Source organism: Cercospora kikuchii (assembly GCF_019650295.1).
Source record: "Cercospora kikuchii DNA, contig_00002, whole genome shotgun sequence".
NCBI lineage: Eukaryota > Fungi > Ascomycota > Dothideomycetes > Mycosphaerellales > Mycosphaerellaceae > Cercospora > Cercospora kikuchii.
This window is the reverse complement of record NW_025408583.1, coordinates 1325473-1346586: the sequence shown is the minus strand read 5'-3', so window position 1 is coordinate 1346586 and position 21114 is coordinate 1325473. Positions and strand designations below refer to the sequence as shown.

Sequence of the window (21114 nt, the reverse complement as noted above, 5' to 3'; positions counted from 1 at the left end):
TCGAGACTATTGCAAGACCTCTGTCGCTGCTCCGGCTTTTGTCAAACATCTACTGACGATCGTTCCGTTGGGAGCTTCACCTCGTAGATCGACAATCACTCAACGCCTTAGTATGGACACCTCGACTCTGCCCGCTCTTCGAAAGACGGGGCTATTGCTGTGTGACCATTGCCTGTGCTGCACATGTTAACCATGGTCACAAGGCCACGATCACGATGTCAACCACCGCTGCTTGCAGACGTCGTAAGCAGAGGGTCAGTTGGACATGCAGAGTCAAAGCGACGATGCATAGCATCTGGTGGAAACTGCTCATGCGAGAGCCAGAATGTTCCCACCTTGACCTTTACACGCTAAAGCCGGCCTCCAATTTGACCTGTCAAGGCCCTGATCACTCAGTCGAACTTCAAGCCAGGGACAGCATTCGGGCTCCTTGCAGACATGGATCAGACAGGCCATTCAGTGTTTGATTGTAGAGTGCTGCTGATTCAAAAGCGGAGGAGAGATATCATAAGCTTTGAGTATGTTGACACGAAACACATTCATGTATATTACTATGCTTTAAGACATCTTTGAAGTCCTTGTGAGCAGGATATCGACACGTTTTGCAGTATTTGCTGCAATGATGCGAAAAGAGCGTCTCCCAGTAATGATGATATCTCCCTCTCAAGTAATCTGCCGAGTCCTCGATCGTAGTCTCGGCCTTGACTTGACCATTGCATAGTGCATGGTCGTTCACATTGGCTTCAAAGTAGTAGACGCTCTCAAGTTGTACAAATGTCGCAGTCGTTTCGTTGTTGCTGATCAGTGTCAGACTTTGCGACGTTTGGAGATCGTTCTACCCTCCACTCTTGACAGCCGAGGTCGCTCGACAGCTACTTCCCAAACTGCGACACACTGTAACGAATGTCTTAGAACATACCTTTTGACAATTGAATATTCGATAGACCGTCCATCATGCCCGAGACTGTAATTGACGAAAAAGACTTGCTCCTCGAGCGCTACGATAATGTCTTTGTTCTTACTATGCGGAAGGCGCCCGAAAATCGAATCAACAGTGCATATGCACAAAAGCTGATTGCTGCATACAACACTGTGCGAATGCTACTAGGCGAGGATGCTGAGGGCGCAGTCATCACGAAAGGCAACGATGCGAAGTTCTGGTGCACAGGACTGGAACTTGACGAAGCCGATGGCAATCCATACGCCAACTCTGAGGGATTCTACCCACTGCTCGCTACCATTGTCGACTTTCCATTCCCGACCGTAGCTCTTATTACAGGACATACTTTCGGTGGTGCAGGACCTTTTGCGTTGAGCCACGACTACCGTGTCATGAATAGCAAGCGAGGCTTCATTTCTATGCCTCCAGTGAACTTGGGCTTGCATTTCCCCGGCATTGGAGCTCTTCCTAGACTAAAGCTTAGACCTCAGGTAAGTCGTGCGAAAGACATCTCTCGTTTGGGTATTGCAATGTACGCTGACACACGCACAGGTAGCACGCAAGATGCTGCTCGAAGCTCACAAATGGACAGGAGAGCAAGCACTAGAGGATGGCATTGTTGACGAGATTGCAGAGCCAGAAAAGATGCTCGATGTAGCTCTGGCTCTCGCCAGGCGCTTAGCGCCAAAGGCGAAGATGGGGGTGTTCAGTCTGTTGCGAAATGAGCTGTACGGTGATGCCGCCGTTGCCTTCAGGCAGATATCGTACATTCACGGCACAAGGGTGGGCAGTCCTGCAAAAGCCAAGATATGATCAATTCGATGTAGCGCTGCAAGCAGTCATACAGTACCATGCACGAGGCTTGGCAATCGCGCACGGACCCCGCGCATTCCGAACAGGGAAGTCGCGCTTCGCGTCGCCGTGTCCGTTGATTGACACCTGCTGCCGTCAACCGCATTCATCACATCTCGCTCCTCGAATCGCGAGTCGCATCGAAGCACCTCCGCGACACGAATCAGTCAACTGCGCTTGCGACGGATACTCTGGCAGTCGCGCACTTCCAAAATGGTCGACTACAGCAAGAAGAAGAACGATGAGCTCGCGGCGCTGTGCAAGGCGCGCAACCTGCCACACAGTGGAAAGAAAGCGGATCTTGTGAAGCGCCTCGAAGAGCACGATGCCAAGGAGAGTTCAGCATCCGAGACACCTGCTGAGAAACCTGCCGTCAACGAAGACGAGATCGATTGGGACGACGAGCCCGCCGCAGATACCGCAAAGCCTACAACGACTCAAGCCACTGCCGCGAGTGCAGCTGTCGCCGATCAAAGCACTGTCGAAGGTCCTGCGAAGGGAAATGACACAGAAGCAGCAGAGCCAACAACGTCAGAACAGCCAGCACCCACAGCCGACGATTCAGCAGCCGACGCAGAAGCACAGAAGAAGCGCAAGGAAGAAGAGGATGCCACGTTCCGCGCCGGCTTGGACGAAAGCACGCTAGATCAGGAAATCGAAAAGAGAAAGGCGCGAAGGGCGAGGTTCGGCATCACTGAAGATGATGAAGAGCTGAAGAGGCTAGAGCGGGCCAAGCGGTTTGGAACTGCGACATTGGCAGGGTTGGCAGACTTGAACAAAGCTCTACCAGCATCAGAGGACAGAAAGCAGAAGAAGCGTGGCCGAGAGGCGAATGAGAGCGACAGTGGGGTGCGAAAGAAGAGCAAAGGCAGGGCCGCCCCTCCTGCAAAGAAGCAGGGTGGAGAGAAGGCAAAGACCGAGAAGTCAAGCAACGGGTATCCGAGCTGGATGACGGAGAAGGATATTGCTGCCGCCAATGCTCGAAAGGCGAAGTTTGCAGCTTAAGTGCGGTAACTAGAACGGATGCCACCGCGAGGCTTTGGACCGCGCTCGGAAACAAGCAGCCCACTTGGGCATCTCTGGTTCTAGGACGATGTATCGATCAAACGCGCTTGGAGCGCTTTTCTACAAGTTCTAGCGGTCTGCTTTTTCAAATTTCTCCAGGACCGTGTGAAATCGCTCCGAGTATGAACGATCGCAAAGTCGCGCTGCTCTTATGTCGCTGAGCTGGTCGAGGTTGATGCGGACCATCGATTACAACTTAGTGGTCCGGTTCGACCTCCATATTTGCACAGCAGACAACTCGTGATATTTTTCAGGCGGGAAGAAGTGGGGACCGAGCGTCTTCTTCACTACCTTGCCAGTCGCAGATTTCGGCAGCTCTTCTGTGAGCACTCTAAGCACTGTCGGCAGCTTATAGCCGGCCAGCCTCTCTCTTAGATCGTTACGCAACCTCTCGATGTCAAGTCTGGATGCGTCTGAGGTCCCTTGGTGCGAGCCGTCAGCTGACTGCTTGAGCACTATCGCAGCAGCGACTCGCTGACCAAATTCTTGATCATCAACACCGACTACCATCGCTTCAGCGACGTACGGCAACGCGAGAAGCTCTCGCTCGATGTCAAGGGCGCTGATTTTGTAACCACCGCTTTTGATGATGTCCACGGACGCTCGACCAAGGATGAAGTAGTAGTCACCGTCTCTCCTGGCTATATCACCTGTTTTGTAATATCCATCGGAATCATGCGCATCTTTCGTGGCCTCTGCATCGAACAGGAATTTGCTGAACATTCCTGGGCTTTTGGCCAGAATCTCTCCTTGGTCACCTTCGGACAGTCGGACATCGCAGCCTGGAAAAATGTTGCCAACGGAGCCATCTGGCACGTTGTCGTCCCCCATGCGAACTCTGAATACCGCGCCTGTTTCGGTCATGCCGTATCTCAAGAGGATCTGTCGACCTAGAAGCTCTGTCCAGAAGTCTGCAATGTTTTTGGGCAGGGCGGAGGTTCCGCAGATACAGGCACGTAGTGCTCGAGCACCGTCGATATACTGTTGCGCATCCGGTTGCGATGCTATACTCTGCTGGAAGTGTCTCATAAGTCTCATGTATATGGTTGGGACACCAGAGAAGAACGTTATGCCTCCCCGTCGCCAACGGTCCCACAGCCACTCGGGACTGAAAGAACCGCTCTTGAACTCAAGCAACGCTCCGCCTATCAGGAATGGAAAGAACATCATGCCAATCCCTGTTGCATGATGGACTGGTAAAAGATGTAATAACACATCGTCCTTTGTGATTTGGTAATGATCCACGACTCCCATGGCTTCGTCATGGACAAAGGCACGACGCATAACGGCGCCTTTCGGTGGCCCTGTGGTTCCCGAAGTAAATATAACCACTCCTGCAGCATTGTCGTCTAGGAAGGTATCCGACGAGACCATGATCTGCCCCGGTCGGAGCGGCGGGTTCGATAAAGAGGGCGCGACAGGTACGCATACGAAAGAGCTCTGGGGATTGCTGTCCTTGACGAGCTTTTCCACGGACAGTCCAAGACGTAACGCCCCCTCTGAAACCAGGACTGCTGCAGCTTTGGACTTGGAGACAAAGTACAACGCTTCTTGTGGCGGCAACGCCGTGGTCATCGGAACCACAGCAGCTCCTAGCGCCAGTGCTGCCAGAATTGCTACTGTGAAGTCGTATCCTCCTGGCGCCAAGATCGCGATGTACACCTCCTCTCTATCATTCAGTGCCTTTCGAGCGTCTGTCGCAAGACTTGCCCACACTCGCTTCCGAAAGGCCAGAACATCTGTCAGTAATTGTATATGCGTCGCTTCAACGCCTGTGTTGTCATCCCGAATGCATAATCGTGGCGGTTGCTGGTGTGCAAATCTGACCAGCTTGTTGAATAGTGGATGGCAAGGAAATATGTGGCGATCCGAGTCCAAGGAAAGCGAATCCAAGGAAAGATGACCGGGCACATGAAGTGTCCGATCTTCGCCTTGTATCTCCATCTTCCAGTGTTGGTTCAATAAGATGGACAGTGGCAGTAATTTCTCTGGATCTGGCGCATCATATGTTCGACTCGAGTTGACTGAGATGCGTTCAAGCTCGCGAAATATTGTTTGGACGGTAGGTCGAGTCCGAGGCATGAGGTTGCTACTGTAATGATTTTTGGAGAGTCGGACAGGTCGTGATGCGGAACCTACTGGGCCGCATCGTGCAACGCCGCCAAAGACGACCTGCGAGCGATAGCGACAGTCGTTCCTCGCCAATATGCGGGGTGCCCCGCGGTTTGTCAAGATTGAGTTTGGGGAAGTCGATCGGTAAGTCGGCACAGCTTCGTCCTCGGGTATTGTCAACGACGTCTGCATCTGCGACACACGATCGGCGACGACTTCGTGCAATATTTGGTGGACATTTCCATGCTTCCAAAATTCGTCCTAACGAAGCTGCACATACTGTGAGCCTTTCAAGACCAACCATGCCGGACTTCGCAGACCATCTGAAGCCTGCTTCACCAGCAGGGCCCGATATCTTGGCAAAGGAAAGAGGCCAGTCAGATGTCGAGATTGACGAGCTGGCCAATCTGTTGCTATCACGAAATGAATTCTTGTCAAGACAGCAGAAAATATTGCCAATATTACAAAAAGACCCGCTTTTCAAGAAGGTCAAGCAGCCGAATCTATCTAGGCCCGATCGATATCAGCTTGGACTTGCGAGAGCGAAGAAGCTACGCCGGCTAGCAGACCAACATGGCTGGGACGCCGAGGATCAGAACATGTCTAGCTATCTTTGCGACGATGTCAGCCCTTACATGGTGCATAGCTCCATGTTTGAAACCACTGTGAGGGAACAGGGTGATGAGAAGCAGAGGGAGTACTGGCTACCGAAAATTCGCAATTGGGAAGCAATTGGATGTTACGCACAGACTGAGCTTGGCCATGGTTCGAATGTTCGTGGATTGGAGTGTCGAGCTACATGGGACCCAAAGGAGAAGAAGTTTGACATCCACAGTCCCACCCTAACAGCAAGCAAATGGTGGAATGGCACCATGGGCAGGACAGCGAACCACGCTATTGTCGTTGCTCAACTATATGTCCCGGAGTCAGCAGATTCATCGAAGTTGGTCAATCGTGGCCCGCACCCTTTCGTTGTTCAGATCAGAGATCTCAAGACGCATAAGCCGCTAGACGGCATCATTGTGGGCGACATTGGACCGAAGTATGGGTATGCTCCGATGGACAATGGTTACATGCTCTTCAACCACTTCAAAGTGCCGCACTCTGCCATGCTCTCGAATTATTCTCGTGTAGATCCAAACACCTGCACATACTCGAAGCCAGCAAATCCGGCGGTTGTCTATGGTAGTCTGACCTACGTCCGAGCTCAGATCATCATGCATGCTCGCCTCATCATGGCGCGTGCAGTCACAATTGCCGTTCGATACACCACAGTACGCCACCAGTTCCAAGACCGGGACAGTAAAGACAAGTCAGCACCCGAACTCTCTGTGCTTGACTATCCGACTGTTCAGATTAGAATTCTTCCGCTTCTGGCGACAGCGTTTGCTTTGCACTTCACGGGAGAGGCAATGTACAACCTGTACTCAAGCACCAGAGCGGAGATCGATCAAGGTGACTTCACCAAGCTCGCAATTCTACATGCACAATCGTCCGGACTCAAGAGTTTGTGCACTGAGCTGGCAGCTAACAGTATCGAAACTTGCCGGAGAGCCATGGGCGGTCATGGTTTCATGTATTCCAGCGGTTTCGTGCAATTCAACAATGACTACCTGTCAAAGCCGACCGTGGAAGGCGACAACTGGATGATTACACAGCAGACGGCAAGCTATCTGATCAAGCGCATGGAAGCTGCCGTCGCTCGAAAAGGCAAGCCACAAGATGCAATCGAGGCAGCGTGTCGCGACTGGCTGCAGAATGAACACCACAAAAAGCCCCAACACTTCCGTATCTTTGACCGCGACGAGGATTTGGTCAAAGCGTTCCACCGACGCTCAAGATACCTCACATATCGCGCATACGTTGACCGAGTGGAAAAAAAGCGAAGCTGGAACGATATGCTGATCCAGCTCCGAAAGATCAGCGTCGCAGAGTCGCAGTCGATCTTGGTCACCAATTTCTACGAGGCACTCACGTCCTCAAACATCTCGTCAACGCTCAGGAAGCACTTGACCGACCAATTCCGACTCTTCGCGTTCTTCACTCTGGACAACGAGGCGCGGGACTTCATCAAAGCCAACGCCGTATCGGATGATGATCTCGACCGCGTTCCGGAGAAAATTCAAGAGCTCATGGCGAAAATCCGACCACATGCGGTACGTCTTGTCGACTCGTGGAAGATCCCGGATTTCTTGCTTGATTCTGCGTTGGGCAGGTATGATGGCAAGGTTTACGAGGAGTTGTTTGATCGTGCGCATCGACAAAATCCGTTGAACGAGATCACGTTCAATCCTTACTACAAAAGCGAGGAGATCGTTATGGGAGGGGAGAGCAATTTGAAGAGCATAGTGTCGAAGCTATGAGTGCCTTTTATAAATTACGTACACTTGAAAAGATATGGTGTCATTCGCTGAAAGAATTCTGACAGCATACATTTCCTGTTTGCAAATTTTGTCTGTTTTCGTGCTCCGTCAGGGATGCGAACGTCAACAAGCCATGCCTCGTGCTTATTTCGCATCAGCAATGATGACTTCTGCCGCCTTCTCACTAATCATATAGATCGGCGCCGCGATGAAGTATCCAGGAATTTTTGGGAACACACTAGCGTCCACAACCCTCAAGCCATCTACACCTCTGACCTTGAAGTTCGAATCCAGCACAGCATCTGAGTCGTCATCACTACCAATTTTCGCCGTACAGCAAGCATGGTGACCCCAAGCCTCGTCCTTGATAAATTGCTTCCATTCCTCATCAGTCTGGACCTTTTCACCTGGCCAATCCTCGGTAAACTTTCCATCCAAAGGAATAAGGTCTTCGAAGACCTTGCGTCCGTACTTTTGTCCTTCGACGAGAGCTTGGAGGTCTTCATCTGCGCCGTTCTCGAAATAATGGAAGTTGATCGAGGGCATGTCGGTAGGATCGGCGGAGTTCAGAAGGACGGTTCCGACGTTGGAGTTACGGGTGTGCGCCTTGAGCGGAACCCACGACCAGGCGTTACGGCCTTCGACTGCCTCTTGGAAGTAGTTCGGGTAGTAGCCGACGAAGTGAGCTGGCCAGCCGGCAATGAACAGATCGCTGGTATCATTCTCCGCCACGCTGCTCTTCTTCAAGACAGCAAGGGCAACACCATTCGTGCTGTAGACTCCTTTCTCAATCGCGCGACTCTCCCAGTTCACGAGACAAGGATCTGGTGAGCTCTCAAGGAACGTGCAGTCTTTGATCAGGTTGATTGGTGTTGGTGCGCGACCTGCTACGGCAACCTCGTATCGGTCCTGGAGGTTCTTGCCTACTCCTGGAAGATCAACCTTCACATCGATGCCATAGCTTTCGAGTTCAGCATGTGGGCCGATGCCAGAGAGTTTCAGAAGCTGCGGTGTGTTGAAAGCGCCTGCGGAGATTACCACTTCGCGAGTTGCCTTGACGGTGCCTGCAGTGCCAGAGTCGGTGGCGCTGCCAGATTGACGGCGCGGATCAGCCTTGTAGAGATATTGTCCAGCGAGAAAATCAACCCCCGTTGCTTTTGGCGTGCTTCCACTCTCATCCAGGTTAATCCTTGTGACAAGCGTGTTCAGCGCGATGTCAAGTTTGTACTTCCGGCTGCCGTCCGAGTTTGTGGCGGAAATGACTTGGTTCAGAAGGTCGACTGGACCAGCACGTTTGTACTCAGGAACCTGCATTGCGAGTGGAACTTGATAAACCCCTTCACTTCCATCACGCTCTTTTCCGGGAGCATTGATATCGGTCAAGAGCACATGAGCAACTTCGGTCACGGTGGTCAGCACGGATGAAAGCAGGTTTTGACCTATTGCCGTTGCTGCCGCCACGACCAGAGATATGATCTTGACATCTTGCAGAATGAGGGTCAACGAAGTGAGCGAGGTCGGGAGCCATCCGGAGTACCCGTGGCCAACGATGCTAGTAGGTAAGTACTTGTTGTGCTCAAGCTTTGTGAAATATCCTCGCATGTTGTCTGGTGCCCAGCTGCCGTCTCCAGTGACCTCGACAAGATGTTCCCAGTCTACTTCGTTCGGATAGATGGTAATTAGCGCGTTATGGGCGGTGCAGCCACCGAGCGTGCCGGCACGAGGATAGAGTACGCCTTTAATCTTCGCGTCTTGTGGTGGGTTCAAGCCCGTGTAGTCAGATCCGTCTGGCAGTGTGTATGTGAGCTTGGAATCTTTCTGCTGTTGCTCATCGGAATCGTAGTGCCGGATCCAGTAGTCCCATCGGGTCTTCTCAAACTCGCTTGCAACAGCATGGAGGGCCGGGACTTCATATTCTCGAGCCGTCGTTTGGTTATCGCCGGCCTCGATCAGTAACACGCTGTGACCAGCCAATGCCATGCGTGCAGCCAAAGGCCCGCCACCGGCGCCTGATCCAACGATCACATACTCGTACTCGCTGTCATTGATCGATGACGTGTTGTTGCTCTGTCGTGAATATAGCTCGTTGCTGCTGTGTCCGTTCCTGTCGCTTGTTCAGCTCTGATCATGCTGCAAGACTTCTGAGATCGTTACTTACAGCACAGCGCCAGATGCAGCGAGAGCAAAAGTGCTGACGATGGCTGGTGCCAGTTTCATTTCGAACAACAAAGGTAGAAATGTAAAGAAAGGAGTGTATGTAGTGAGATGCGTCCCGGATGACCACGATACCCACCTGGTTAAGTCTTATAACTAGCTACTTCTACAGCACAGCAGCCTCGGGCAGAAGAATGTGGGTTGCAGGGAGTACGCACCTTTTCGCTTGATGTGGACGCTTATGTCGCTTGGCCATATAGCGGACGTTCAGCGAGGCTTGCAATCCAGGCTTCGATCGCAATTGGTCCGGAGCGTGTATCTTGACGTGCTATAGGCCATGACCTTGTTCATCCGAGCATTTGACCTTCGAGTGCGTAAGGTCCTGGAACCTACTTCGTGATCGCTCTGACGCCGGTCCTTGATCTGCACATAGGTCACATCGCCGTACAAGGGTGCGACGGGGCACAATGCTAAGCGAAGTGTTCAAGAGGTCGATTCGCCTGGCAGCGCCGTTGTTTCTTCCCAGCAACAAGAATATTGAAAGGCGACAGATGTTCTTCCCCGGACGTATGAGGGCCTCATTCACTCATGAGAATCAACACATGCATGCGGGTTGGAAGTGGAACTTATCATGAAGTGAGGTTCAGCTAACCAGCTGCAAAGAGAAGCTTGCACCGCCAAAATCTCGGAGTGCTGATCGCCCCTTGGCCCAATGCACGGGGCATCGGTAGCACTGCCAGATGCGCCATAGCTCTGTCAGAGTATCCGAATACAGTACACAGTTTGTGACTGTGTGCTCGGATTGCGTGTTGTCCGGCTTGAACCATCCAGAAAGAATGCCTGGACCGCACCAGTTCTGGGATTGTCCTGCTGTCTGTGTTCCGGACGAGATGTGAAAAATGAACGGCGTCAAGAACACCATCCCATGTATGCAGAGAAGAAGAGTCGAGACGAGCCACAGCAGAATGCAGATGGCTGTACGTCAACATGCCGCGCTTGATGTCAGGCCAGCACGAGCGCGAAGTCAAGAAGTGAAGCTGCGACGCGTGCACGGCTGCCAGACTTGGCCGAGATCCGATTAGAACTATCTTACCGCATTAGGTAAGTCTCCCCAAACATTGCAACACACGCGTGGAAGCGCGCTCAGCAATACGTTTGGCGATACTGGACACCATGGCTACAGACATGGAGATTGACGAAACAGCGAATGGTGTTTCGAGATCGCCTTCGCCCGCTGGACCACCGCCCACACCGTCTGCGCCCGGTCCTCGAGCGACCGCACTGCAGAAGCTGTACAACGATGCCATCAACCACGTCTTAAAAACATGCTCTTATACCAATTTCGCTGCATGTTTCCCCACGCCAGCGAGAGAAGTACCCGAGGCCGTGAAGCTTCTGCATGAGCAGTTCACGCAGAAATTCGGTGAAGGCCTGCGCATGGAATTCGAGCTCACACTAGAGGACCGAAATGTTGTTCCTTCTCTGAATGAGCTTGATCGCTTGATCGAAGATGCCAGAAAGCGGAAAGCACAGGCTGCGGAGCGAGGAGAAAGCACTGCGCCTGTGCCGGCACACACTCTGCCCGCGCGACAGTTGTACATCAGCCATTTGGCACCAACACTCGGCGAATGGGACAGGAATATGCGGGAGAGGCAGGAGATGCTGGCAAGAGAGAATGAAGAGGTCATGGAGCGGGTGCAACAACAGCGGCAGGACATCAAGCGATTACTTGATGGGCTCGAGAACGTCGTGAAGGACTTGAACGGGAGTGTCGCGGCGCTACAACCAGAGCAGATGGAAGGGCTGCGGGAGGAAGCAAGAGAGGCCGACAGTGCAACGAGATGAAGCGACTTCGTGACAAGCGTCGAACTTCGGCGTTGAAGGATGGGAGCGATGAATTTGGCGCAAGGTGCTATGCAACGCAGAAAGTTCTACGATACCTTCTCATGAGATACCCAGATTTTATTGTTTTGGAGGAAACAATCACGCATTTAGTGAGCACCAGCGAGTTCGAGCTCGAGGCTTTGTTTAATTCCTATCCGATATGCCCAATGATTCTACTATGACCGTGACGCCTACGCTTCCCCTGAATCTCCCATCTATTGCGCCTTTGCTGCAGCGGCCTTCTTCGCTTTCAATGCCTTTTTCCTGTTGCTCCTTATCATGACAACACTGAGGAAACTGCCGACTACCGCTCCGCCAACAAGGAGCAAGATGACTGGAATGCGGATCGCCCAGACTCGAGGAGGGAAGAGGTTCTGGACAGGATGCGAATCGTCGACGAATGGCTAGGGAGAATGAGTGACCGCGTGGAATGTGATACGAGGTTGGCGCATACCATGAGCAGAGTCCAGATAGTGTAGTAGAGGAAAATAGTTGAAGCGACGACAAGCATTGCAAGTCCTACGAGGCGATCAAGCTGGGAACAAAAGTTAGCTCGTTTGGGGTCTTCTCGCAAGAGTATGTGCAGCGTACCAGGTTGTTGGCGGCCATGATAGTGTGAAGTCGCGAACTTGCGGCAAAGGAGTGTGTGAAGTGACGCGACGGCGAGACAAAGTGCTTCAGATGAGGCTCGGGAGTAGCGTAGAGTGGCAGCTGGTGTCAGAGGCCGGACGCGATTGGGGTAACGTGGTGCTTGTGAACTTCTGCTGCCGTCAGGGTCTCGAACCACGTACTTGGCACTTCGTCAATCGTCAACTTCGCCGCTGATACCACCACCTCTACTTGTTTGTGCTGCCTTGTGCCCGCCTCTGACACACCTCTTTCGCACGGTTTCATCTTTCTTGCCTCACACACTTTCCGCAACCACCACAGATTGCAGCTGCCGCCATGTGGGTCATCGACTGGTGTAAGGCATCTTCAGTGGAGCGGCTCCGGACAATAGTGAAGCTGACAGAACGGTAGTCTGGGACCTGCTGGCCAACTTGGGCCTGGCCAACAAGCACGCCAAACTGCTCTTCCTTGGTCTTGACAATGCCGGAAAGACTACTGTATGTGCGAGGGCTTGAGGCAGTGGATACATCTTGGACACACTACTGACCAGTACAAACAGCTCCTCCACATGCTCAAGAACGACCGCGTCGCCATCCTCCAACCCACCCTCCACCCAACTTCTGAGGAACTCAGCGTAGGCAGCTGCCGCTTCACCACCTTCGATCTCGGTGGTCACCAGCAGGCACGCCGCCTGTGGAAGGACTACTTTCCCGAAGTCAGCGGCATCGTCTTCCTCGTCGATGCGAAAGACCCAGAGCGATTCGCCGAATCGAAAGCCGAGCTTGACGCTCTGCTCAGCATGGAGGATCTCGCGAAGACACCATTCCTGATCCTCGGCAACAAGATCGATCACCCCAACGCAGTCAGTGAGGACCAATTACGCCACGAGCTAGGGCTGTATCAGACAACAGGAAAGGGCAAGGTGCCTCTTGATGGCATCAGACCGATTGAGATCTTCATGTGCTCGGTGGTCATGAGGCAAGGTTACGGTGACGGTATTCGCTGGTTGTCGCAGTATGTGTAAGGTGGTATCTTTGGGCGTTACTCTGGGCACAGTCGTGGTGATCTGGCGTGTGCGAAGGAAAATGCACTCCTGGGACAAGCACTAGCAAGGACGAGACACTTGACAAGAAAGGAGTCCCAAATAGATGCTCTCATGTCTCACCTCGTGGGAAAGAAGAGCGTGATTTTATGCCTCCCGCACTGACACGAAGTAACATTTGCAGCAGATGTCAAACTTCTTATTCTGTGTTATACGATTCGTCATGTTATGCTTATGGTCTTGCAGAGAGAAGGCGCAGCCCCTCGATCTTTTCTCCACCTGCTCGCGCTGGCCAAGATGCAGTTTCCCTACCCGCGTTAAGAACTGAAGTCAAGCGCGAAGAGGTGTCGCAAATCTCCTTCCGCAGGTTTTCCAAGACGTTGCAGCGCATGTCTGGCCTTTGCTTCGGACTTCCCCGTGCGCTCTTGCCAGCCTCTTGAGCTTCTCAAGTGCACCTGGGCCCTATTCAGTGGTTGGACTCAGGCATGCCTGTCTCAGGAGGCCATTCGGACACTTCTTTACCCGCGTCTTGCGGCGTCTCCAGCGTCGCGCGACGGGCAGGACGGCAGCATTCTTTGGTCACACATCTCTGCATCGCGACGTCTTTTGATCACTTGCACTGCCCGGATTGTGCGACGCCAACTGGGCAGCCCACCTAATATTCAATGCCGGTCGACGCAGCGACGCTTGTGGCGTCATTTTGCAGTACTATTGGAGCGGTGATCATCTCGCAGTCATGGGAACGACTCATGGAGAGGAAAAACAAGCATCGAGAGAAGCACTGTACATCGTGAGTACGCAACGACGGACAAAGCAGAACAACTCCGCCTGAGCGCTGATTTCGTTCGACATGGCCCTATGCTACGGAACAGGATTGCGAGGCTGCAGTACTTGCGCTAACCTGTGGCTAGATGGATAAAACGAAAATGGTCACGCAGGAAGAAGTCGTCGATTCGTACGAGACAGTCGGATCCAATCATAAGGCGCAGAACGAATTCATTTGCCAGTGAGCACGTCTACGGGCCAGGATTCCAGGCTCCCTGGGCGCGGAGCAATCTACAACTGCCTCTAGCTCCGGTGCGCGAGGGAGTGCGTCACGCTAAACAACCAGGCCCAGAATCTCAGATGTTTCTTCATCGAGCAGACAGTACTCCAGCTGTACTTCAGAGTATCCCTGAGGAGCCATCACGACAACGTCGGTCGAGTGCATCCACGAGCTCCACCAGCAGTATTCCGCAGGGTGACGGATCGAGAGACAGGGTCCCGCGCAAGAGGCGCGACAACCTCAAGCGTTACGAAGACGTGGCAGAGCAGTTGGCCGAGCTTGAGAGAATGATTATAGATGACCGCATCGGAGCGCTAAAGTGGAGGATGTGGCAGAACCGGATCGACGAGATGGAAGGGCGTATCGTCGGGCTTGGGCACAAGGCTGGAACAGACGGACCTCCGCTTCGTAAAGCGGCATCGATAGGCCCTGGCCCGGTGACACAAAGGCATGAGGAAGCCATTCAAGGCTTGAGAGACGCTGCAGTCGCAGCCGCCATGCAGGACTTGAGTGCGTTGCGCCACGAGAGCACGCTCGAAGCCCGCCCGCCAGCAGTCGAAGTTGTGCCCCCGTCAAGGGATGTGAGATGATCTGTAGAAGGAGCGCTGTACCTAAGAAATTATCTTCAATATTGCAAGTTTTTCGATGGACTTGAAATTCCTCGCCTGTGAGACATTTGGCTTAGGGACCGTCACGGTACCATAACCGTACCGTACCAGCCGATGAAACGAAATGACAGAATGATGATTCTGAGTCTGAGACTAGTCGCGTATCGTGGAGGAGATTCGAATTCCGTTCGCGCTGGTTGCAAGCTGCAGAGCTTGCAAGATACGCTTGCAACACCTGACCATGTTCTTCCCCTCGCATATTTAACCATGCTGAAGATCACATCGAAGCTTTCACGGGCCATGCGTGGCTGCTGCACGACGCGAGCAAGATGCCATTGAGTTGGGACTTCCGTTGGCGGCGGGTGATCGACCACCAATTGCTGCAACTTCGACTTTGCTGCTAATTTTGAACCTGTATCTTCTCCATCACAACTCTGATACTTCTTCATCCAAGTCGTCGTATGGCATTGCACCTCGACAACGCACGACACGTCCCGACCCTTTGCGTGACATGGCTCGGAATCCCTCACGCGAACGCGAGTGGCAGAAGGCCCCATGTCACGACGAAGGATCGAGGGCTCTTCCCTGCAGATGACCCATGTTGACACAGCTCCTTGCCAGGATGGAGCTCTGCCACGGCGATGCGACGTTTTTCAAGGACGACTTCACGTCTAGACTTTGCAAGCGCGCCCGCTTCTGACCGTCTTCCAGCGTGAAGCGCTCGTAGGATTCCAGTGTCCACGAGGTCAGACGTCTTTCCACGATCCGCACACAAGCTCTTCATCCAGCCCGCGACTAGCTACGCGTAAATGAAGACGGCAGAGGACGTGGACCGACATGATTGCCTCTGTGCACAGCAGCGGTTGCCATGGCTTGGCGTCTACTTCTGTTGACTTCACTTCCGCAGAGGAGGATAAGCCGCTCTCGAATTTGAGCAGCTGATCAAGAGTGACAGACGCTCTGTGAAAGCAGTTCTTCAGTTGAAGCGCCGAGTTGGATATAAAACCGTGTCAAGTACTGACGTGCAGCTTCTTCTGTTCCTTTGCATGTTGTCTCTTCCTTCATGAGTTTGCCTTTACACCTTGGTCACTGCTCACACTCTCTAGTCAAGTCCTTTGTGGAACTGGATCGCCGCGTTCGACAACGTTTGTGCTCGTACGTATTCTCAAGGCATGCACCTTCCTCGCGTTGAGACTTCACTTCACTTCACTTTGTTTATCAACGGCGATTGGCTCGCGATGGTTCTTGTTGCATTAGCGTCGTTGCTGCCTCGACTGACTAAGTGCCACCTCTTCCTCGCAGACAAACAAATCTCCAACTTCGCAACTTCGCCAACTTCGCTGCAACATCACCAACACTCGTCGCAATGACGCGGGGAGTAAAAGTCGAACCGGATCGCTTCAGACAAAACAGCATCCCACTCCGCCAGGTGACTCCTGTGAGCCTCATGGAGGCCGACGACATTGGCGCCAGTTCAACAGAACCCAACTCCTTGCGAAGTACTATGACTGACACGACTCTCAACGGAGACGTTCCAATGATGGACTCCACCGCGGCTCCAAATGATGATCCACTCTATCTCTTCGGTCGCAAAGGCCGCGAATTGATCCAGGCAGTGCAGAAGTTGCAATGCTTAGGCATCGATACGACCTTGCCTTCACTGCCCAAGGTCGTCGTTATTGGCGATCAATCTGCTGGCAAATCTTCCATTGTACGTCATTCGATGCTCGTCCTTCTACCAGTCCGTTAACTTGTGCTGCAGATTGAGGCGATCAGTGACATAACACTGCCGCGTAGCGAAGGGACTTGCACGCGTTGCCCGTTTCAAATCACTACACACGCATCTCAAGAAGGCGACTTGGGTTGGAGCTGCGCAATCTCGCTGCAATACGCCTATAACTACCTCCCGGGGGCGAGCAATAGCGAGTTCGACGGCTGGGCAAAATACGGTCAGACTGACATTGTCCATTTCGCTCAGATCACGAACAAATCCGACCTTGAGCTTAACCTCCGACGTGCGCAGACCGCTATACTTAACCCTTCGAAGAACTGGCGTCATTACAGTGACCTCTCGGCCCATGAGATGGGGAAGGCGAAGTACCAAGTGGACTTTTCTCCTAACGTTATATGCCTGGAAATAACGGCACCCAATCTGCTGGAATTGTCATTCTATGACCTTCCGGGTGCTATCAACGTGATGCACGACGAAGCACAGGACTATCTCTCGGATTTCGTGGAGACGCTTCTGAAGCTATATTTGAACGATGACCAGGCATTGGTGGTCATTGCCTGTCCGGCAAATCAGGACGTTGAGACTGGAACTGCAATGAAATATTTGCGAAAGTGCAAGGCTGCCGATCGAGCAATCGGCGTGTTGACGAAACCAGATCTGGTGGATATCACGCCAACCCGTCTGGCAAGTTTCCACAGAATGTTTTCTGGCTCTGGCTTCCGCCTCGCTGGAGGCTGGTTCATGACTCGGCAGCTTTCTCAACGACAACTGGACCAAGCCCAGCGGCCGACGTACGAAGAGGCAAGGGCACAGGAAGCCGAATTCTTCTCGCAAGATCCGTGGGCCACGCAGCTGGCGGCGTTCAAGGACCAATTCGGTGTAGCCAATTTTCAACAGGCTGTTGCTAAGAAGCACGTTCAGCGCATTCTGGAAAGCCTTCCCGACATCGAGCAACGTATTCAGCAAAGACTGAATGACGTGCAAAACGAGCTGCAGAGATACCCGGAAAAGGCGACCCAACCGGGCTTGGAAATCATGTCGGATATCAGGGAGGTCGTTATCGCAATCGAGACAAAGTGCAGTGCCGACGCCAAATCGAGCCCGTTTCGAGGCAACCAAAAGCGCAATATCAATAATCTGATCAGGGAACTCCGAGCAGCGGCTCCAAAAGTGGATTTCACAACCCCTGGCTACGAAAAGCCTGTGCACTCCATCAGTGACTCCGAGGAGATGGACGAGACGCCATCGAAGCGCTCGAGGTTGAACGACGGTCGAGCAAGCAGTATTACACCAATACGATCTACGCCCAATGCTAGAGGCGGAATCGGTCGCACACCAGCACCGCCAAGCGTGAGGAGAAAGCCCTTGCAACCGTTGCCACAGACTCCAGACTATGGTGTTGTTTTCAAGTTGGACGAGGTTAAGAAACGCTTTGACCGCGGCACAAGCGCCAGTATGCCAGACATCGTGGATCCCAGAATTACCCATGATCTGGCCAAGGAGTCCATGACCTGCTTCAGCGAACTGACACAGCAAGCTCTGAACAAGTTTGAGGCCCTTGCTACGAAGATGTTAAGTGACTGCCTGTCGGAGAAGATTGCACATCGTCAAGGCACTATGCTCTATGACGAAATGTCTTCAATCCTCCGTGGCATGTTTGTCAAGCTGTTCGAGAAAGAGGTGGACTGTGTGCATCACATCATCTGCTGCCTCATCCACAGGCCAGCAACGAAAGGCGATTCGTGGACAGAGAACAAGGCGGCACAACACGCAAAGCTTGTGCAACTTCGTGACGAGGAACGCGTGGAGGAGCACTTCGAAACCCTGAGTGCTCGCGGCACGAAGATACCAGCCGTTGAGGAGCGCAAGAAGAGGGCCGCAGACTCTTCATGGTTGAAAGCCAACATTCATTCTCCCCAGTTTGCGAGGGAATTGAAGGAGCTCGCGATGCCACTGACGTTTTACGATCTAGCTTCAGGACAGCTCGTGGACACCGTCACTCGCAATATTGAGTATCTGATCTACCAGATCGAGGACAGAGCTAGATCCGAGCTGGAAAAGGGACTCATGCCCACCGATCCTGAGCGAGCAGCTATGCTACTCGCCGAGGACCCTCAGCGAGAGGCCAAGCGCAGCAACTTGGAGGCTGAAAAGAAGAGACTTGAGGAGGCTATCAATGAGCTCAAAGTCCTTTCGACTACAGACGCTTGATCAGAATGATGAGTCGCAGATCTCGAAGTCTGCCCTTGACGTAGACAAAACCAGGATTTGGCGATCAGCCTGGTTGCAAGGAAAGCAGGATAAAATTGCGGCGATCACGCATTGAGAGCGAATACACTATATGGAAAGCAACACGAGACTTGCTGCCACTTGCAGTGATTGAGAGAGCTTTCGCCGAGCGCTTTTTTGCATGCTTTGGCAGCGCTACCTTACGCTGTGTATGTACTAGAAATTGAAGTCTTCGAAAACAAGCTCTTTTCCAGATAGCCACTCCGTCAAACGCTGTCTCATCGGGACACTTGTGCAAAGATAATATCTTGCCACCTCATCTCCCAGCTGCACATCGCTTTGCTCCATCCTTCGCAAGTTAACATCAACGCTCTTGCCTTTGAGCAGCGTTACATTTTCATCCTCCTCCTTCGCATTCGTGACAAACAAGACCAGACTTTCGGCAACCTTTGGATGCTGTTCCACAACATCAGCAACCAAAGGAAGATCTTCAGCTCTGACAGACCAGAGCAATTTCAACTTTGAAAAGTCCAGCCTCGATAGAGAAGGTAAAATCGGAGTGATCCCAACTCCAGCTGCAATGAAAGCGATGCTTTCTGTAGCGTTTTGCTGCACCTCAAATTCGCCGCCGAAGCCCTTTACACCTACCTCCAAACTTTGACGTTGGTCAGATCCTCGATGCTTCGATAAGAACTCAGTCACAGCTCCAACCTTCCGAATCGTGATTTCGAATTCGTCATCTTTGAGCTTTCGCACAGGATCTGGTGGATTGCCTGGTGGGCTGCTGACGGTGAAAGTACGGACGAAGTCGTCGTTGAGGCTTCGTGGATCGTCATCTCTCATATGCTGATAACCGATATCGAGATGTGAGGAGAGATCCAAGGTAACATACTGTCCAGGTTTATAGGTCGCTGCATTTTGGAGACTGAATTTGAAGCGTGAGATTGTTGGTGTCAGCTTCGTTTGACTGAGTAATGTCGCTTGCTGTAGCTCTTCGTCTTGTGACATCGAGGCTTGTTTCTCTGAAGTGAGGTATCGGACTTGAGGGTTATACGGAGACTTCTCTCCAGCAGTCCCGCGGAACGGTAGAGCTTGTGCAACGAAACGAGCGGATGTGACTATAAGTTTGACGCACAGGTTTGATCGCGGCAATAGTGCAGCAGCATCTGCCCCAATGAGGATCTCAGTTGTGCCTGTAACGTACAAGCAATCGCCAGTATCGAAGTCGGGTACACAGATGCCTGCCTTTGGATTCACAGCCAGATTTCCAAGAGTCTGATAGAGTCGATTACCTGAATACTCAGGCCAAACTAAGATCGCTCCAGAAGCTTCATTCGATCCGACACGAAGGAAGCCTGCAGGACCTCCGCGATGATTCGTGTCCATATCCTCGTCCTTGTTCGCACTCGACACGAAGAACAGATCAGCCTTCGCTAGCAAGTCCAACGCTTGTTGCGGCAATTGTGCCGAGTCTGAGACCAAGTCGGGCTTTGCAACAGCAGGCTGAATTTTACGCTTGTTGAGATACTTGGGACAATTCCCCAAGCTTTGCTCAATCTTCAACACAACTTGCATCTCGACAATAGATTCTTGCTGGCCCGTGACTTCGTCGTCCCTCGTACTGAGCGCGCCAGCGATCATACGGCCATATAGCTTGACTCTTTTTCGAGTATCGAGGTCAATTGTCAGACCACTGATCATTCTTCCCTTGCCCTCTTCGCGAACGACTTGGCCTGTGGCTTCCTTGCCGACAAGCAGTTCAACGACAGGGTCATGCTTGCCAGTCACAGCTGATTTGATGCCAATGATGCCGTTGCCAAGTGGTTGCGAAAGAGGCTTCTCGCCGCCCAGAAGTGTCGTCCACGGTCGTCCATCAGCATCAATGGTGCCAAGAGAGATTGTCGGGGCTATTTGGAGATGATTTGCCAATTGAGGGGAAAGTTGGGGCACTGTAGGATTGTCTAGTCCATGAACCTGCAACTTCCGTTGCATTTCAGCTTCGCCTGAATGCCAGTCCAGAGCTCCGAAGAAGACCGCCATTTTGGATGCTTGTTGCTCGCGGAAAGTGCTTCGTCTATGCTATATGAACAGCTCTTCCCATGTGGGGACCGCGAAGGTTTAGGTTCAACCTGGAGCCGAGCTTACAAAGATGAAGATGTCAGTAAAAGGCTCTGTGTAAGCCACAAAATCGGGCATAATGTGGCATGTGCCTCTAGCAACTTCGGCGTAGAGGGGGACTGCACCAGATCAGTCGGGTGTCAGCAATGCCTGCACGGTTGAAGGGAGCGAGCACCTCCATTCGATGCTCAAGGATGCAGCGATCTTGGCGTTGAGCTAGCCTCAAGCTGGGGAATAACAGCGAATCAGACTACCAATGATGTGATGAATGCATGTTGGTCTGTACGCGCCCTACCACATCAGCCGACTTCAGTGGACTCCCTCGAATACTCTGCTTCACGACCTTTGTGACCAGAATGCT

The 21114-nt window shown here is 52.5% G+C and overlaps 11 protein-coding genes across 11 annotated transcripts; 7 read left to right on the top strand and 4 right to left on the bottom strand.

The window, feature by feature from the left end:
* Positions 1 to 954: 954 nt before the first annotated feature.
* On the top strand, positions 955 to 1753 carry CKM354_000275100 (uncharacterized protein; the record flags this gene model as incomplete). Its single annotated transcript, XM_044797916.1, has 2 exons — positions 955 to 1431; positions 1493 to 1753. 2 exons carry the CDS (start codon positions 955 to 957, stop codon positions 1751 to 1753), a joined length of 738 nt encoding a protein of 245 aa, XP_044653851.1.
* A 252-nt stretch (positions 1754 to 2005) lies between these two features.
* On the top strand, positions 2006 to 2797 carry CKM354_000275000 (uncharacterized protein; the record flags this gene model as incomplete). The annotated part of the gene is made up of 1 exon (XM_044797915.1): positions 2006 to 2797. One exon carries the CDS (start codon positions 2006 to 2008, stop codon positions 2795 to 2797), a length of 792 nt encoding a protein of 263 aa, XP_044653850.1.
* Positions 2798 to 3046: 249 nt separating this feature from the next.
* CKM354_000274900 (uncharacterized protein) lies at positions 3047 to 4939 on the bottom strand (the record flags this gene model as incomplete). Its single annotated transcript, XM_044797914.1, has 1 exon — positions 3047 to 4939. The coding sequence occupies one exon, from the start codon at positions 4937 to 4939 to the stop codon at positions 3047 to 3049; it is 1893 nt and encodes a 630-aa protein (XP_044653849.1).
* Positions 4940 to 5271: 332 nt separating this feature from the next.
* On the top strand, positions 5272 to 7332 carry CKM354_000274800 (uncharacterized protein; the record flags this gene model as incomplete). The annotated part of the gene is made up of 1 exon (XM_044797913.1): positions 5272 to 7332. One exon carries the CDS (start codon positions 5272 to 5274, stop codon positions 7330 to 7332), a length of 2061 nt encoding a protein of 686 aa, XP_044653848.1.
* A 144-nt stretch (positions 7333 to 7476) lies between these two features.
* CKM354_000274700 (uncharacterized protein) lies at positions 7477 to 9549 on the bottom strand (the record flags this gene model as incomplete). Its single annotated transcript, XM_044797912.1, has 2 exons — positions 7477 to 9436; positions 9491 to 9549. The coding sequence occupies 2 exons, from the start codon at positions 9547 to 9549 to the stop codon at positions 7477 to 7479; spliced, it is 2019 nt and encodes a 672-aa protein (XP_044653847.1).
* Positions 9550 to 10659: 1110 nt separating this feature from the next.
* CKM354_000274600 (MIND complex subunit NNF1) lies at positions 10660 to 11331 on the top strand (the record flags this gene model as incomplete). Its single annotated transcript, XM_044797911.1, has 1 exon — positions 10660 to 11331. The coding sequence occupies one exon, from the start codon at positions 10660 to 10662 to the stop codon at positions 11329 to 11331; it is 672 nt and encodes a 223-aa protein (XP_044653846.1).
* Positions 11332 to 11585: 254 nt separating this feature from the next.
* On the bottom strand, positions 11586 to 11979 carry CKM354_000274500 (uncharacterized protein; the record flags this gene model as incomplete). Its single annotated transcript, XM_044797910.1, has 3 exons — positions 11586 to 11774; positions 11825 to 11905; positions 11962 to 11979. 3 exons carry the CDS (start codon positions 11977 to 11979, stop codon positions 11586 to 11588), a joined length of 288 nt encoding a protein of 95 aa, XP_044653845.1.
* A 336-nt stretch (positions 11980 to 12315) lies between these two features.
* Positions 12316 to 13003, top strand: CKM354_000274400 (Arf family GTPase SAR1; the record flags this gene model as incomplete). The annotated part of the gene is made up of 3 exons (XM_044797909.1): positions 12316 to 12334; positions 12391 to 12476; positions 12539 to 13003. 3 exons carry the CDS (start codon positions 12316 to 12318, stop codon positions 13001 to 13003), a joined length of 570 nt encoding a protein of 189 aa, XP_044653844.1.
* A 683-nt stretch (positions 13004 to 13686) lies between these two features.
* On the top strand, positions 13687 to 14656 carry CKM354_000274300 (uncharacterized protein; the record flags this gene model as incomplete). Its single annotated transcript, XM_044797908.1, has 2 exons — positions 13687 to 13811; positions 13933 to 14656. 2 exons carry the CDS (start codon positions 13687 to 13689, stop codon positions 14654 to 14656), a joined length of 849 nt encoding a protein of 282 aa, XP_044653843.1.
* A 1384-nt stretch (positions 14657 to 16040) lies between these two features.
* On the top strand, positions 16041 to 18617 carry CKM354_000274200 (uncharacterized protein; the record flags this gene model as incomplete). Its single annotated transcript, XM_044797907.1, has 2 exons — positions 16041 to 16385; positions 16437 to 18617. 2 exons carry the CDS (start codon positions 16041 to 16043, stop codon positions 18615 to 18617), a joined length of 2526 nt encoding a protein of 841 aa, XP_044653842.1.
* A 234-nt stretch (positions 18618 to 18851) lies between these two features.
* On the bottom strand, positions 18852 to 20675 carry CKM354_000274100 (uncharacterized protein; the record flags this gene model as incomplete). The annotated part of the gene is made up of 1 exon (XM_044797906.1): positions 18852 to 20675. One exon carries the CDS (start codon positions 20673 to 20675, stop codon positions 18852 to 18854), a length of 1824 nt encoding a protein of 607 aa, XP_044653841.1.
* Between the last annotated feature and the right edge of the window lie 439 nt (positions 20676 to 21114).